The sequence below is a fragment of the Macaca fascicularis genome, chromosome 14 (assembly GCF_037993035.2).
Source record: "Macaca fascicularis isolate 582-1 chromosome 14, T2T-MFA8v1.1".
NCBI lineage: Eukaryota > Metazoa > Chordata > Mammalia > Primates > Cercopithecidae > Macaca > Macaca fascicularis.
Window position 1 is genome coordinate 59528442 of NC_088388.1, and position 16104 is coordinate 59544545.

Here is a 16104-nt window from a genome sequence, read left to right on the forward strand (position 1 = left end):
ACCTACTTTTTTTTATCTTTTGAGACGGAGTTTCATTCTTGTCACCCAGGCTGGAATGCAATGGCACGATCTTGGCTCACTGCAACCTCTGCCTCCCAGGTTCAAGCGATTCTCCTGCCTCAGCCTCCCAAGTAGCTGGGATTACAGGTGACCCCCATCATGCCCAGCTAATTTTTGTATTTTTAGTAGAGATGGGGTTTCACCATGTTGGCCAGGCTGGTCTCAAACTCCTGACCTCAAGTGATCAACCTGCCTCAGCCTCACAAAGTGCTGGGATTACAGGCGTAAGCCACCACACCCAGCCTAAATCTCTTTTCTTTATGAATTACGCAGTCTCAAGTAGTTCTTTATTGCAGTGTGAAAACAGACTAATACAGCATGTATCCATTTTATCTAAGTTACTAAATTTATTAGCATAAAGTTTTTCATAATTTTCCCTTATTATCCATTTTTTAAAACTTTTTTTTTTTTTTAAATGAGAGTCCCACTATGCTGCCCAGGCTGGTCTTGAACTCCTGGCCTCAAGAAATCCTCCTGCCTAGGCCTCCCTCCCTAGTAGCTGGGATTACAGGTACATGCCATCATGCCTGGCTCCCCCCAAATCTTTTTTTTGATATGGAGTCTCACTCTGTCGCCAGGCTGGAGTGCAGTGGTGGGATCTCAGCTCATCGCAACTTCCATCTCCCTGGTTCAAGCAATTCTCCTGCCTCAGCCTCCCGAGTAGCTGGGATTACAGGCACATGCCACCATGCCCAACTAATTTTTGCATTTTTAGTAGAGACCGGGTTTCACCGTGTTGGCCAGCATGGTCTCAATCTCCTGACCTCATGATCTGCCCTCCTCAGCCTTCCAAAGTGCTGGGATTACAGGCGTGAGCCACACTGCCTGGCCCTGGTTCCCTTTTTATCCTTTTAAATATCTTTAATAAAAACTCTTTTATTCCTGATATTCAAAATTTATGTTTTCCTTTTTATTTCTTGATTTGTGTTAACAGGTGATTGTCAATTTTATCTTTTTCAAGAAACAAAATATGGCTTTGTTGATATTCTCCATTGTTTGTATGTTTTTCTGTTTCACTGATTTCTGCTCTGATCTTTATTATTGATTTCCTTTTAAATGCTTTGGGTATAACTTACTCTTCTTTTTCTAGAGTCTTAAGCTGAAAATTTAGGTCATTGATTCCAAGCTTTTCTTTCTAAGAGATATTTAAAACTATAACCTTTAGTTGCATCTTACAAATTTTGATATGCTTTGTTTTCATTATTATTTAGTTCAAAACATTTTCTAATTTCCCTTGTAATTTCTTTTTTGGTACATAATTATTTAGAAGTGTGTTGTTTAATTTTAAATAACTTGGAAATTCTCTAGGCATCTTATCAATATTTGTATTGTTATGGTCAGATAAAATATTTAAAATGTTAATCCTCTGAAATTTGTTGAGACTTATTTTATAACCCAGCATATGGTCTATCTTGGTGAATGTTTCATGTGCATTTGAAAAGAAGGTGCATTTTGCAGTTGGTGAGTATAATGTTCTGTAAATGTCAGTGTGTTGCTAGTGTTATTCAGATCTTTAATGTCCATATTTTCTTGCTCCTTGTCTTACCAGTTACTGTGAGAAGCATATTAATTTCTTACTATGATTTCAGATTTACTATCTCTCTTTTGTTTCTATTGGCTTTTTTTCATATACTTAAATGTCTGTTTTAGATGTGGACACATTTAAGACTTTTGTCTTTCTGATGAGTTGAATCTTTTAATTATGAGATATTCTTTTCTATCTCTGGTAATATCCTTTGTCTTAAAGTGCTTTGGTATTAATATTGCCACATCAGCTTCCTTATGCAAACTATTTCTGCAGTAAATATTTTGCATTAAAAAACTTCTTTTAATCTATCTGTGTTTAATATTTAAAGTGCATCTTTTGGACAGCATATAGCTAGATCTCAGGGTGAGTTTCTATTCTATTGCTTGCTTCTTCTTGACAGCAGGTCAGATTATTTTCTGGGGGTTTCTGTTGGCATGTCTATTCATTTTTTATTTTATATTAGATGTTTTGGTGGTTGTCACTCAAGGACACCTTTTACATTCTGCCAGCAGTAATATTCTTCACTCTACAATGTTGCTGAAGTCTCTTCTCAGCTGAAATCTCTTCATATATCTGACTGTACCACTCTTTACTCCTTCTATTGTCTGCAAATTCACTACAAAGACCAAATAATATAGCTGGAAGGAACTACAGGTTTTGGAACCAAATACACTTGAATTTTAATCTTGGTTCTGACACTTAATAGCTAGGGTATCTTGGGCAAGTTATAAAATCTCTGTGTCTGTTTCTTCATCTTTAAAATAATTGCAAAAATTCTCCATCTTACTTGGCTTTTATGAGCACTGAAGATGACACAGACATATCATATAGCACATAGTAGATATTCAATAAATTGTACCGGCTATTATTAAGTACTAATATATCTGGTTCAAGTTTTCTACATCTCATAAGAGACTTCGCTATTTAACTGGATAGACTATCTACCAGGTTGTTGGAGTCAAGGAAGTCAATGGGCTAAACCTCTACCTAAAATTCACTTCCCAATCCCATGGCCATATTTAGAAGCTGTCATCATCTAGAGGCACACCACTTTAGAAACTTTACACTTCAGTATCCCAAACTTTCATCACGATTTTTCTCCTTTCCTTTGTTATCTTGTTTTCTACAAACTTTTATTGAGCACTTACTTCCTGTTGGGTCTATCAAAATGAATGAGACAAATTTCTGTTCTCTGTTCTCATAAATCTCCAAGTGTGGCGAAAGGGACAGACAGGCAAGCATACAATCATGATATCATGGTTATCACAGGTTATTGTACAGAGCACAGGATGGATATCTAACCGAGCCTATGAATCAGGCTTCCTGGAGAAGCTACTGCCTTAGGTAATTTAGAAAGAATATGTAGGATTTATCCACATAAAGAAGGCAGAGAAGACAGCAATCCCAGGGTGTAAAGGAAGCCTGACTTGTTGAGCCCAATTAGAGAGAGTGTAAGAGGACACAGAAGAAAGCCTCATCACAGAAAGCTTTGTAAGAGCATTTGTCAGATTTCCAAGTAAAGATCATCTGAACCATGGAAATAAGTGGAAAGATTCAAGAAATATGTAGGAGGTAGGATTGAAAAGACATGGTGACTGGATATTGGTGAAGAAGAAAGAGATGTCAACAAGATTTCTGGCTTACATGACTGGTTGGATGGTGAAACTAAGAGGACACACGGGAGCAGATTTTGGCCACGGGGAGATTATGAGCTCAGGGTTGGATCTGAGGTACCAACAGGACAACAAGGCAGAGACATACAGTAGACAGCTGGATAGACAGATCTGGTGCTTAGAAAAGAGGCGAGATTGGAGACAGAGATTTAGCAGTCAAAGCAGAGAAGAGGCCATGAGAGTGGATGGGATTATTCAGGGAGCATATGTAGAATGAGAGGATACTAAGAACAAAACATTAAAGTTAGATCTATAGACATATATTTGAGAGTCAGTGAATATTGCTAGGGATTTTATAATCTCAAGAGAGGACAGTAGCTCCTTCCTTCCCTCCTCCCAGCTCCTCACCAGAAGTGGCCAGGTGCAGATCCTCCAGCAAGAAGAGGAGGGAGGCTTTAGAATCCTGGTGATGCCCAGGCTGTGGGCTGGCTTGTGTTTGGCCCTGGATTCCTCTGCTCAGCAGGAGACGGAGGTGGGTGGAACTGAAGGCAGGGTGGATGGGGCTGTATATGTAAGGGTGATGTGGCTCTACCAGCACCTCCACAAAGACTGACTTCCCTGTTGCTGCCTCTCCAGCTAGCAGCACTGGCTGCCCCCCTGACAGAAGCAGGTCCACCACATACAAGAGCCGCTCAGTCTGCAGGACAGAAGTGGGACTTACTGCAGCACCTCCAGTATAAGAGAGTAATCTAGCTGAAAATAAAAGTCTAGGGGACTTGTCCTAGAGTGGGCCTCAGCTGATCTTTGAACATGGATTACCCCAAAGGTAAGTCCTGAAGTTCTAACCCTAGCTCTTGCCTTACTGTCCTCATACCTGGATAGAAGGGTGAAAGGTGCCCAGAGTTCCTTTGATGTGGCTGCTCAGGTATTGGCCAGTGAAGGGGACCAGTGTTCCATCTTCAGGGCTTACATGTAGATCAAACACCAAGGCTGAGGGTGGTGGCTCAGGGTAGTTGGAGAGGCGACTAATAGAATCCCTTATGAAGGTATCAAAGACGGGCCAGAACCTGCTCAGATGGACACACAGGCAAAAGCGTCAGACAGTTACAACACTTCCATTTATGACACACTCACAGACTCCACCATACCCTAACAGTGATGTCATGTGGGTTTTTACTTCCATGGGCCAGTCCATCTCAGCCCTCTGCATTTCCCATCCCCCATCCCGGTAGGTACCTGGAGGGAAGGTGGGCTCCGAAGCCCCAGATCAGGGCAAAAAGAAAACTGCTGACAGCCAGCAAGTGTTCCCTGCACTTATTTGGCACATCGTCACTGTCAACCTGGGACCGATTTAGAAAGCTGCTTTTTGAAGACCTGAAGCTTTGGGCCACAGGATCACTACAGCTGAGGTCCTCTGCAAAAGTTGCCAGGGCCACGAAAGGAGCCCCAGTAGAAGAAGGTGGAAGGTGAAAGAAAGAAAAAAGGTTGACACTATTACTTCTCACTCCTGGCCCAGATCCACCAAAGAACACATGCCCCAGGCTCCAGCCATATACCCCAGCTACCCTTAAGGCTCCATCTCTCTCAAGCCAGCCCTTCCATCTTCCCACCTGGGCCAGGGGCCTTCTCCTCCTTTAGGCGCAGGTGGGGGTCAAGCAGACTATGCAAGATGCGTGCCATGCTGGTAACTTCTGCCACACCTGCACAAACAGCTTGCTGCCCATGTACCTGCAGCAGAGAGCTGACACCTTGGCGCGCAAGGAATCGGAATGTTGCAGGCACCAGAACTTCAGCCATGTGGTTGAGCTCAGCGACTGTCTGGTGCTGCAGGCGGTACTCACAGGGAAGGGATGCCATCAGGGCACTAAGTATACACTGCCAAGTCTGCTCTCCACCACACCAGACTAGGGCACAACAGCCTACCACTGTGGGGGACATGCCTGTTGCATCAGCCACCTCCATCAAGAGAAAGGTGCCTGGGGGTCGTGCTATCTGCTGTCCACTGGGGAGACTAAGCTGCGGAAGCTCACTCAGGAGGCAAGTGATGGAGTCCAGCCAAGCAGCACTGGAGGCTCCATCACATATTATCCAGTGCTGGATCCCCATGGATTCCTCTGTCTGCCTCTTTTGGCCCATGTTGTTACACTGGCCGGCTGCACGAAGTACCTTGGGGAAGATGCCATGATGCCAGCAGGAGCCCTCTAACCATCCCAGGAACTCCTGGGGGCTGAGGCCACTGGGGTACAGGTGGGTAATTTCCACAGGCTGGCAGCCTTGGGTTGAGGTGTCCTCCATGGCTGCCAGCCGATTTTGGATCTTAAATAAGCTGTGCCAACAAGTGGTCTTGCCACTGCCTGCAGGGCCTAGGAGCAGAATGCCTGAGGCCCGGCTCAGGGCCTGGCTCAACTGTTCCAAGGACCCCAAAATGTCAGGGCTGGGATGCAGACCTACCTGCTGCAGTTCCTCCACCACCAGTGCCTTCATCAGCTTGTAAGTCATAGCTTCTGCCAGCACTTGGCTGGCGCTAGGGAAAAGCGCACACAGCAGCCCTCGGAGGTTGTGCAGGTGGAGCCCATTGAGAACGCTAAACAGTGGTGAGTGCAGTAGGGCATGCAGTAGGGCAGCCTCCTCAATGGCAGCTAGGCTGCGAGGCTGCTGGCACTTCGTTTCCTCCTTGGCCACATTTAGTGTCTGTATTGTGTCTTCCAGTATCTGCTTGAGCAGTGGCAGGCGGCAGGGCAGGGGCCCAGACACCAGCTCACGCTCTAGAGAGAAGAATTTGGATAGGCGGGTAGCCATCTGGAAGGCATCCCGCATCCCTGCACCTAGCAGAGTCAGCTCTGCCACTTGCCGCAGATCAGGCAATGCCAATGCCACAGGCCGCAGCAGCAGGTGCAGGTTGGCAGGCACAGCAGAGCTCAGGGCACGCAGTACCAGGAGACAGCCATAGCCAAGGCGCATAGACACGTGATGTTTTTCAAAGAAGCCACTGCCAAGGAGCTGGGGCTCGGTGGGGTCTATGGTGCTTGTGTTTCGGGAAGCCTCCTGGTACAGTGGGGCATACAAGCTGTGCAGTTCACCCAGGCGCTGGCCCAGGGCAGACAGCAAGCCAGGGGGAAGCTGCTGAACTTTCTCCAACAGCAGCCAGGCACCACCCTGCAGGGCACCATTCAGATAGTTGCTCAGGCATTGAGCCTCTATCTGAGGTGAGCAGGGCAGCATCACCAGCTGGCGGCCCAGGGCCTGTGCCAGGCTATTCACTATAGCTCTCTTGCCCACACCATTAGGACCCAGTAGAGTCCCACAGGCCACCTCCTCTAGGGCCAATAATAGTACCAGTGCTGGCCGTTCAGGCAGCAGGCTGGGTAGAGGCCCTAGTCTAGGTCCCAAGTACTCATAATTGTACAGGAAGGACCTGCCTAGCACATCTATCCAGCATGCTGCTGGTGACAGAGAGTGTTCAGAAGATGTAGTAGTCTTAAGACTCTGTAGGGGGCTTTTGGGGATTATGTGAGGTGAACCCAAGTGATACTTGAGTTGGCGGACCCAGTGAAAGTCTGTGAGATCACTGACCTGGTGCTGTTCCAGCAGCTGTGCTATATCCCGGTGAGTCACTGCCATGACCAGCAGGGCACTGAGCAGGCTGGTCTGGCGGACAGAAGGCAGGGACTGTCCACCTTGGGAAGCCCTCTGGGCCCGCAAAAAATTCACCAGTACCTCAAGCTTGCGCATATGCATGGAGACCATGGCCAGGGTACCCCAGTCAAGCAGAGCTTCCTCCATCTCGGCCCGCCATACCACCTCCTCTGCCACCAGCACACACTGCCATGGGAAGGCCTGGACTAAATCGATCCAGTGCTGGACATACAGTTGCAGGTACAACTTGTTTTGCTTGGGCAGCTGCTTGAGGGCTTCACCTAGAGATGGGCCTCGAGCAAGGCGAGCAGCCACACAGCCCTGCAGCATGTGCACCAGTGCCAAGCGCAGACACTTCTCCAGAGAGGCCAGCCACTTAGGGAGATCTGGATGCAGAGGAAGGGGACCCTGCAGCTTCACCTCCTCCCCACCCGCCCCTAGCACTGCAAGTGCCTCCACCTGAGTCTGTGCGTTTGGGCTTGACTCCCAGTCATCCATGTTTTTCTCACCAGTTGGGCAAGACTTGAACCTCACAGCATGCACATGAGGAAAGCAGCGTCGTACCCATAGCTGGGCTTCGCATGATTCCAGTCGAGCAGCCAGCAGGGCTACCAGCTCACTGTCACTAAGGAAGAAGAGGCGGGGGAAGTGAGCACACACTCCATAGAGCACGCTCTCCAGAGTCATGATGATGCCCTCCAGCTCCACCGATCCTGCTTGCAGCAGTTGTTGCAGCTGCTGGCCTTGGAAGTAAGGGCTCCTCTTGGCACTGGGCACTACCAGTGACAGAACCATGGGGTCAGCTACAGAGATGCGCATCAGGGTTCGATACTGGTCGTCCATGACCTTGAAACGAGAGTTCTGTGGTGAGGGAGAGGATAAAAGTGAGGGCCAATATGAAGTGGCAGCTCCCCTTTCCCACGCTGAGCCCTGCTATTCAGGAACCCTTTTTGCCCTCTCTGCCTTAACCCCCTTCCCTACCAGGTCAGCATTAGGAAACTGGATCTTCATCTCATGCAGAACTTTATTCAGAAAAATCCACTTCTGCTGGAAAGTCAGCCACACCTCCAGCAGGGCACCTGTGTAAGCAGCCAGAGAAATGCTGGTGGGAAACACTAGGGTTCTACCTTCTGCAGAGGAGTCCACCCTGCTCCTGACCTCTCAGGTGCCCCGCCAGCCCAAGCAAAATACTCTGCCCAGCAGGACTCGGGGATCCTGCTTGAGGGAGAAAAAATTTTCACTGTGAATAAAAACCTGATCTCTTCATCCCAAGAAACAGCCCTGAAGGAGGTCCTCACTCTATTCTTCATATGTTCTCCCACCCAACCTCCACCTCTCACCCCCATCCCTCTGGCACATCCTGCCTCAGGTCTCACCCATCAGCCTGACTAGAGGCCTGCACTTACCCAGGCCATGCATGATGGCCATCCACTCCAAAGCTATTTTGTTTAAGTCTCCTGACTTTTGGATGGCCAGGATCTTGGACAACACCTGAAGACTTTCCTGGATGGAATCCTGCAGGTTGCTGTAATCTAAGACAGAAAAAGCTGAACTGGCAGTCAGATGGGGCAAGGGCCGGGGCTGGGGGAGAGAAGAGCAGACCAGGGGGACCTTCCAGGAGAGGCAGTTACAGAGACCCTGATGCCCTTGCTATCTTTTTTCTTTTCTTTTTTTTTTTTTTTTTTTTTTGAAAAAAAGCCCAGGCTGGAGTGCAATGGCACGATCTCGGCTCACTGTACTATGCTTCCTGGGTTCAAGCAATTCACCTGCCTCAGCCTCCTGAATAGCTGGGATTACAGGTGTGTGCCACCACACCCGGCTAATTTTTTGTATGTTTAGTAGAGATGGGGTTTCACCATGTTAGTCAGGCTGGTCTCGAACTCCTAACCTCAGGTGATCCACCCACCTCGGCCTCCTAAAGTGCTGGGATTACCATGGTGAGCCACCATGCCCAGCTGCCCTTTCTGCCTTTAAGGATTCCATCAGTCAATATGTAGAGCCTATAAAGCACTTGGGTCTCAAAATGGTGAGAGAAGAAGCTCCTCCTTTCCCAAGGCACTGTGGGCAGACTCCAGGCCAGCTGAGTTCCCTGACTAGCTGCTGTGAGTATCAAGCTAATTCCATGGAAGTGCTTTGTAAGAACTAGGGCCTCTAGCCTGGGAAGAGGGCTCAATGGCTCCAGGACCCTACATCATATTTCTATAGCAAGAATGCCCATTCTGTCTTAAAAGGGGTCCTGGTAGAGAAGCTGAGAACAAACTTTTCTCTATAGTCTTAGCACTTGGCTCCCTGGTGCTGCTTAAAGAGTTATCCCTTCAGGCCACAAGTGCTTGGTTAGACTAGGGCTGGAAGTGAGGTAGGGACACTAATTGGGGTAAAAATGAGAGAACAATCAAGAAAGGAGGTTTATTCAGACAGATGTAGAACTCTCCAGACATCCCTGGTGGGAAGAAAACTGTCTATCCCCTTCCCTTACTCTTCCCCATGTGAGGAGGCAAAGAGGCCCATCTTTTATGCCCTATGGGGAATGAGGCAGGCCACAGCCCTCCACACAGCTGCCTGTGTAAGTGTACTTCAGCTTTCCTCTGCATATCCACACAGACCTCAAGTTCTCACCTAATTGGGGGAAGGTTATGATGAGGTACCGTGAAGTCTCACTTGACCTAGATCTGAGCTGTGTCTGCCAACATGATATATAAAAAGCACAAACTTCCTTGGGGGTGATGGTCCTGATATTATACTTTCATTTTCATATATATCCTTGTTCTCATTTGGTTAAGAATCTAAAGGGGGAGATTAATAATTTGTAGGTGTGCCCAATCCTGTAACAACCTGTCTTCTTGAGGTAAGAATTAAGTACATAACAAGTCCATCATTTGGGGTTTATTTGGGTGAATGAAGTCACCAGCTTCATGGTGTGTGGCCACTACAAAGATGTTGTCCTTGGTTAACATGCCCAGAGTTAACAGGAAAACAAAACCTGGTACAGAGAAAGGAGAGAACCCATAGGAAGAAACCTCAACCATACAAGTGCTTGGTGCAAATGCTAGCTTAGAGAGAGAAGGGAAAACTGAAAGGGAGCAAAGGTGGAGGAAGGGCTGTGAGCTGAAGTAAAGACTGGTAGGACCCAGGCTGGTATCTGAAATTATGCTCACAGACATCCCAAGGCCCAGATTATCCAGAGCCTTTACTCTGCACTATGAATTTTTATTTATTACTTTTGGTAGCAGAGAAATCTAAGGATGAGGCAGAAAAGTGGTAGACATCAAGTAGGAGCAGATTGGCAAAGTGTAGAACCAGGGTCAGAGATGGGCAAATGGATTAGCATAAAATGTGCTCAGGACAAAAGTGGGAAGAGAATCTCCTTTCAATCTTGGTGCAAATGTTAACTGCAGACATCCAGCCTTTGTGTCAGTCAACACCAAAACTTACAAGTCCTTAATAAGGGAGATGTGAACAAGGAGGCTGGGTGCCATGTATCAATGTGCTGCAAATGGCTGGAAAAGGCACCCCTAACCAAATACTGGATATAAAGAGGTGAAAAGGATAAAGAATTTGGGTAATAAGGAACATCTATATTAGAATAGAAAGGACCTACATTCTCCTCCATGCAGAAGTTGAACCAGTTACACATCTTGCCTAGTTGACTTCTACATAGCTTGAGTCCACCCACTTTTCTTTCCCCATTGCTACTATCCTAGTCTAGACCACTATTATTTTTCACTTGGGTTATACCAGTCATCCCTTAATTGATCTTTCAATTGCCATTCCTTGCCTCCTTTCAATCCATTCTCCATATTGAAACCAGAATGATATTGTTAAACTAAAATCTGATTATGTTACTACCCATAAAAAACATACAGTGACTCTCTATTGTTTTCATGTTATTGAGTAAATTCTTAATGTGACCCACAAGACTTTGCATGATCTGATCCTCTCCAGTTCTATCTGCTCCATCCCCTCCTCCACTATTATTTGGGATCCAGCTACAGAGAAATAGAAACAGAAGCTCATGCTCCCCATTCTTACCATCAAATATACCGACTAAAGCCCTAACTGAACTGAAACTCACAGATTTCAAGCTATTCTTTAGAAGATCCAAACATTTTTGCTTCCACTAGTTAAAGTGTGTGCACACTAAGAATAAGAGTGTGTTTGCGAATCTATTTATGTGAGTTATGTTGTGATTGTAAGTAAAGAGTTGAATCTAATATTGTAAAAACCACTGACACATTGGTGGGGGAAAAGTTGCTGTTTCTATGGAAACCACAGAAAGCTTCAGTAAAGGCAAACTGATTAAACATATGCTATTAGGTATAGGCAAGTCAATTTTTTATAAACTGGGAACTTATAATAAAAATCTAGAAAAGCTCTGGACTCTGAGACAGTGTCTTCTATGTAACTCCCAACTGTCTCAATCTCCTTGGAAGTCCTCTCCCCACCTCCCTCTCTCCACACGGTACCCAGCTCCTGCAGCTAAGGCCCTTCCCTTCATAGGGACTTTAAAAGTGTCTTCATGTTGCTGCCCAACTTTACAGAAAGTGAAAGCAGAAATAGTAGACAATGCATTAATGCAAGAAAGGCAGTGAGGAACTATCAAATCAAATAAAAGCTCTTGTCATTAGCTTAAAAGGTTAGTAAATGTACATGCATATATTTTGCTAAAATAAAAATCTTAAACTATGTATGCATCATTAGATTTTGGATTCACCAACTGGGTTCCAGTTGTGTTGAATAAGAAAATTTCTCCTCTATTGGCAATGCCCCAGCTATATCATCTTGGATGCTTATGTAAATGCTGTTCCCTTTGTCTGGTCTGCCCTTCTCACCTGGCAAGTTTGGCAAACTCTTACTCCTTCAAAGAGTCAGCATAAGGCCTCTGCCTAAAGAAGACTTCTCTGATTCTCTCTCTGGTTCTTTGAGCTGGTCCTCTCTCTGAGATTCTACTGCCCTCGGTAAGGTGCTCCATTTTGTTTATCCCTATAATATTGACTGTCTCTCACTGGACTCAGAAATCTCTGAGGGACAGGGATACTGTCTGTAAGTCTCAAGGTCTCCCGTGTAAAGTTTAGCACAGAGGAAGAAGGTTTGATGAGGGAGAGAATAAAGAAATGAATTAATGAATGAGGCATAAAATTAGACAGCAGGGTGCAATCTAGAGGACAGAGCATTGAAAGGTGTAGATAACTGACCATGAGGAATTTCTGAGTGTAGGCAGAAAGAGGAGGAAGGACCTTTGCTGAAGGACCCAGGCATTGAGTAGAGACAGGTTAGGGGAAGGGGATCACAAGGAGATTAAGACAGTAGGGGGCTACATGGAAGACACTGTCTCAGAACAGACTAATGTCTCAGGCTGTCTAGTAAGGATGGGGCCCTGGCTAGAGAATCAGATCTGCCAGGGCTTGATGGATATGGTGGATGAAAATGGCCCCCAGCAGGGGGCTTTCACTAGGTCACAAGGACTGAGTCTCACCTGAGAGGATGAAGGTGCCACTATCTTTGTCCACTACCTCCCACTGGGGGCTGCGGAGCACCTGCCTCTTGGAGCGCTCTGAGGCTGGGGGCTCGTAGGGTACATGCAGGATGAAGTTGAGCAGGCGCAGCTGGCGCACTTCCCAGTATCGCTGCAACTGCCGTATAGTCTCTTGGGCATGAATTCGTTCGTTTTCATTTTGCCAGACCTGGAACAGCTGGGTCTCAGGAACCAGGATTGGGCAACTGATTAGGGGATAGGCTTGGAGCTGGGACTTGGGGATTGGATCTGAGACAGAACTCAAGGGTCAGGGCTCAGGAGAGTGGAGGTGTCAGAGATGAAGGGAGAGGGGGACCATCAGGCTTCAAAGATAGACCATCAGCAGCATCTAACTACCTTGCCCTGGGGCCACTGCTTTGGAACCTCCACCTACTTTTGCAAGGCTCCAGTTGAGCAAATACCTCAGTCAGCTCATGCTCTCTGGGGACAAGATAAGTATTGGGGGCACCTGCCATTCTGTTCGCCCACAACTTCGGGGCTGCCACCCACTTCCTTCCCCCATCAGGGACATACTCTCAGTCACAGGGAGTCTGGAAGCACCCAAGAAATCCCCATCTGGAGATTTAAAGAAACTGCTCCTGCCCTTCAGGCAGGTTAGCAGTCTCAACCCCCATTAAATCCTATGCCAAACACCCACCACCCTCTTGTCTAAAGGGACTGCTGGGCCTTGACTGGCTTTATTACAGGTCCTGGCTTTGGACCACTTCTCTCGCCCCCGTACTGCAGGCCCCACCTGGTTGATTCGATCTGCAAACTCCAGCAGTGGATAAGTAAGCAGCTGGCCCAGCGTTAGGAGTTCTATAGTTTGGAGACTGCCCAGCCCGAGGGCTGGAGGTAGAGAAAACAAGTCAGAGCAACACTCAGTATGTGACAGAGTCCAGTCCATATCCCATATCCCAGAGCCCAGCCCAGCCCAGCTTAGACCCCAGATAGCAGATCCTAGAGCACAACACAGAGTCAACAGCTTAGAACCCAAGGTCTAGAGCACAACTCAGAGCCCAGAGGTAAGGCCCCAGCCCAAGCCCAGCCACCATCAGCAGAGAGAAGGTAGTAAGGGAAGTTAAAAATTTTTGTCCCAGTTGAGGAAAAGAGATTGAAATATGTGGGAAAGGTAGGGACAAACCTGGGGAGGAAAGGTGTTTCCATCAGGAGCAGCAGGAAACTGAGTTGTTGCATCGCTCTAACCTTTCCCCCTCCTCTGACATTAACCAAACATACCTCGCAGGAGACACTGGCAGTTGAGACTCTGTGGCTGGAGGCTGCCCAGCTTAGCGAGCAGGGGCAGGTAGCTGCGAAACTCCCCCAGGATGCGCATGCAGTGCTGCAGCACGGGGCTGTTCAGCCCCAGGGTTGTGCTCATCCGTGCTGCCTCTGTCAGCCAGCCCTCTGTCTTCTCCTGGGCCATAGCTAAGCTGAACTGCAGGGAGGAGGGCTCACTGTCAGCTTTAGACTCTTCCCCTTCCGCACCACTGTAGTCCTCCACTCCCAGACAAGAGCTCCAAGGAAGGGTGTCAGCACCTTGGCAAAAGCCATGCACTTCCACTCGCTGATGTTTTCAGAGATGACTCGGTACAGGTGCCATATGCGCTGCTGCTGCACAATAGGACGTGTCCCACAGATTGGCAAGGGCACAGGAGTCTCATCCTCTGTGGGGGAGGATTGACTGAGACCTGGGCTGCTTGCAGTGTTGGGAGGGGGGGGGTGGAATGATCAGTCAAGAGCCCATAATGACAGAGGTAGGGTCCAGAAAGTGATGGTTGGGGATAGGGGAAGTGGAGTTCCAAATTGTTTGGCTCAACAATGGAGGTGGGGTTAATCCAAGGAACAGTTACTCCAAGGAAAGACCATCTGAGAAAATGTGATGGCAGTGAAAGGGAAGAGTTCCTCTTTTATTAGTCTCCATCTCACTCACTCCATTCTAGTCTAGTGACACCGGACTCTATTATTGCTGAGATGCACCAGGCATGCATTCTCCTGCTAAGGGCCTTTGACTGGCAGTTTATTTCTTTCTGGAACACTCTTCTTTCAGAGAATCACATGGCTCATGCCCTCACCAACTTCAAGTCCTTGTTCAAACAGCATCTTCTCTTTTTTTTTTTTTTTTTTTTTTTGAGACAGAGTCTTGCACTGTTACCCGGGCTGGTGTGCAGTGGTGTGATCTCGGCTCACTGCAACCTCTGCCTCCTGGGTTCAAGCCATTCTCCTGCCTCAGCCTCATAAGTAGCTGGGAATACAGGCTCATGCCACCACGTCTGACTAATTTTTGTATTTTTAGTAGAGACAGGGTTTCACTATGTTGGCCAGGCTGGTCTCGAACTCCTGACCTCATGATCTGCCCGCCTCGGCCTCCCAAAGTGCTGGGATTATAGGCATGAGCCACCAGCCCAGCCAAACAGCATCTTCTTAATGAGGCCTATGCAGGCTATCTGTTTAAAAATTCCTAGCTACCCTCCCTGGCATTCTAGACCCCTCTTACCCTGTTCTACTTTTTTTTTCCTCTATCACTTATCACTTTCTTATATACTACAGAATTTGGTTATCGTCATGTTTATTGTCTTTCTCTCCCAACTAGAAGTTTGGGTTCATTAAGAAAAGCGTTTTGTCATTTGTTCACTGATGTACCTCAAGCCTAGTGTACACAGTAGTCTGTCAACAAATATGTGTTGAATGAATGAATGAATGAATGAATGAACTGTCAGCCCAAGAGAAAGTTCAGCAAGATGAATATAAAAAAAGATCTGGCCCACATAGAGGACATGTCATGTTTACCTCTGGCCATTATCCTCCACCCCTTCATCTCACAGGGTACTACATTAGTTCTTAATCAATTAAATCAATTATTTATAGTCAGTTGTGAGATATGTGTCAAAAGGAATTTATAATTAACAATAATTATAGTATCGAGGTTTGCAATTTACTTAAAAGACAACAGACATCTCATTAACTTGAGTGGGACAAAAAGTGATAGAGTCACACCCAAACGCTGGGCCTCATGCATCTTACATATGTGCACATCATCCATTTTGGAGATCTCAGAATATTAAAAAGCTGGAATCACTAGGCTATCAAAGCTCTGATCTGACAAAAAGTAAAATGACAGTAAATCTGAATTCTTCCAGTCTTTGTCTAAACTCAAAGATATGGCTAGAATCCCATATAATCTTTGATGGCAGTTGTTTCAACATCAAATATTGGACAAATAAACAACTTCATCTGTAAGAAAGAGCAGACGTGATATCTCCAAACACATGAAAAGATAAAAACAAACTGGGGATTAAGAGCAAATGTCCTTTGATGGACATTTTCTGGTATCTACTTGATAATTTCCATGCATTTTAAAACTTTTTATCTGAAAATGAGTTCTGATCTTTAAAGTTGTAGGAAAAAGTAGTAAAAAAAAATTGTGTACCTTCGATCTTCCATAGGTATAGATATATATCTATACTGTTTATCTTTGCCTTTTGTTGACATTTTACCCATTTGCTTTATCATTTGCATTCACGTGCTCTGTGCATGGGCATGTGTATGCACATATTCACACACACAATGTTTTTTTCTGAACTATTTAAGGGCAAGTTACATAAATACTCAAGTATGCATTTCCTAAGAATAGGGATATTCTTTTATATAACCACAGTTCAATTCCCAATTTCATATATTATATTGACACAGTATTTTAATCTACTGTCCATATTTCAGTTTTGTCAGTTGACCTAATAATGTCCTAGATAGCA

The 16104-nt window shown here is 46.2% G+C and overlaps 1 protein-coding gene across 1 annotated transcript in view; it reads right to left on the reverse strand.

The window, feature by feature from the left end:
* DNHD1 (dynein heavy chain domain 1) overlaps nucleotides 1–16104 on the reverse strand; it is a 74800-nt gene that overhangs the window by 19197 nt on the left and 39499 nt on the right. The window contains exons 15-24 of the mRNA XM_074014486.1: nucleotides 13889–14016; nucleotides 13589–13787; nucleotides 13104–13198; nucleotides 12311–12518; nucleotides 8244–8369; nucleotides 7819–7916; nucleotides 4812–7698; nucleotides 4438–4615; nucleotides 4076–4268; nucleotides 3610–3898 (exon numbers count right to left, since the gene is read on the reverse strand). Coding sequence (XP_073870587.1) covers nucleotides 3610–3898; nucleotides 4076–4268; nucleotides 4438–4615; nucleotides 4812–7698; nucleotides 7819–7916; nucleotides 8244–8369; nucleotides 12311–12518; nucleotides 13104–13198; nucleotides 13589–13787; nucleotides 13889–14016 — 4401 coding nt within the window. The remainder of the gene's footprint in view (nucleotides 1–3609; nucleotides 3899–4075; nucleotides 4269–4437; nucleotides 4616–4811; nucleotides 7699–7818; nucleotides 7917–8243; nucleotides 8370–12310; nucleotides 12519–13103; nucleotides 13199–13588; nucleotides 13788–13888; nucleotides 14017–16104) is intronic.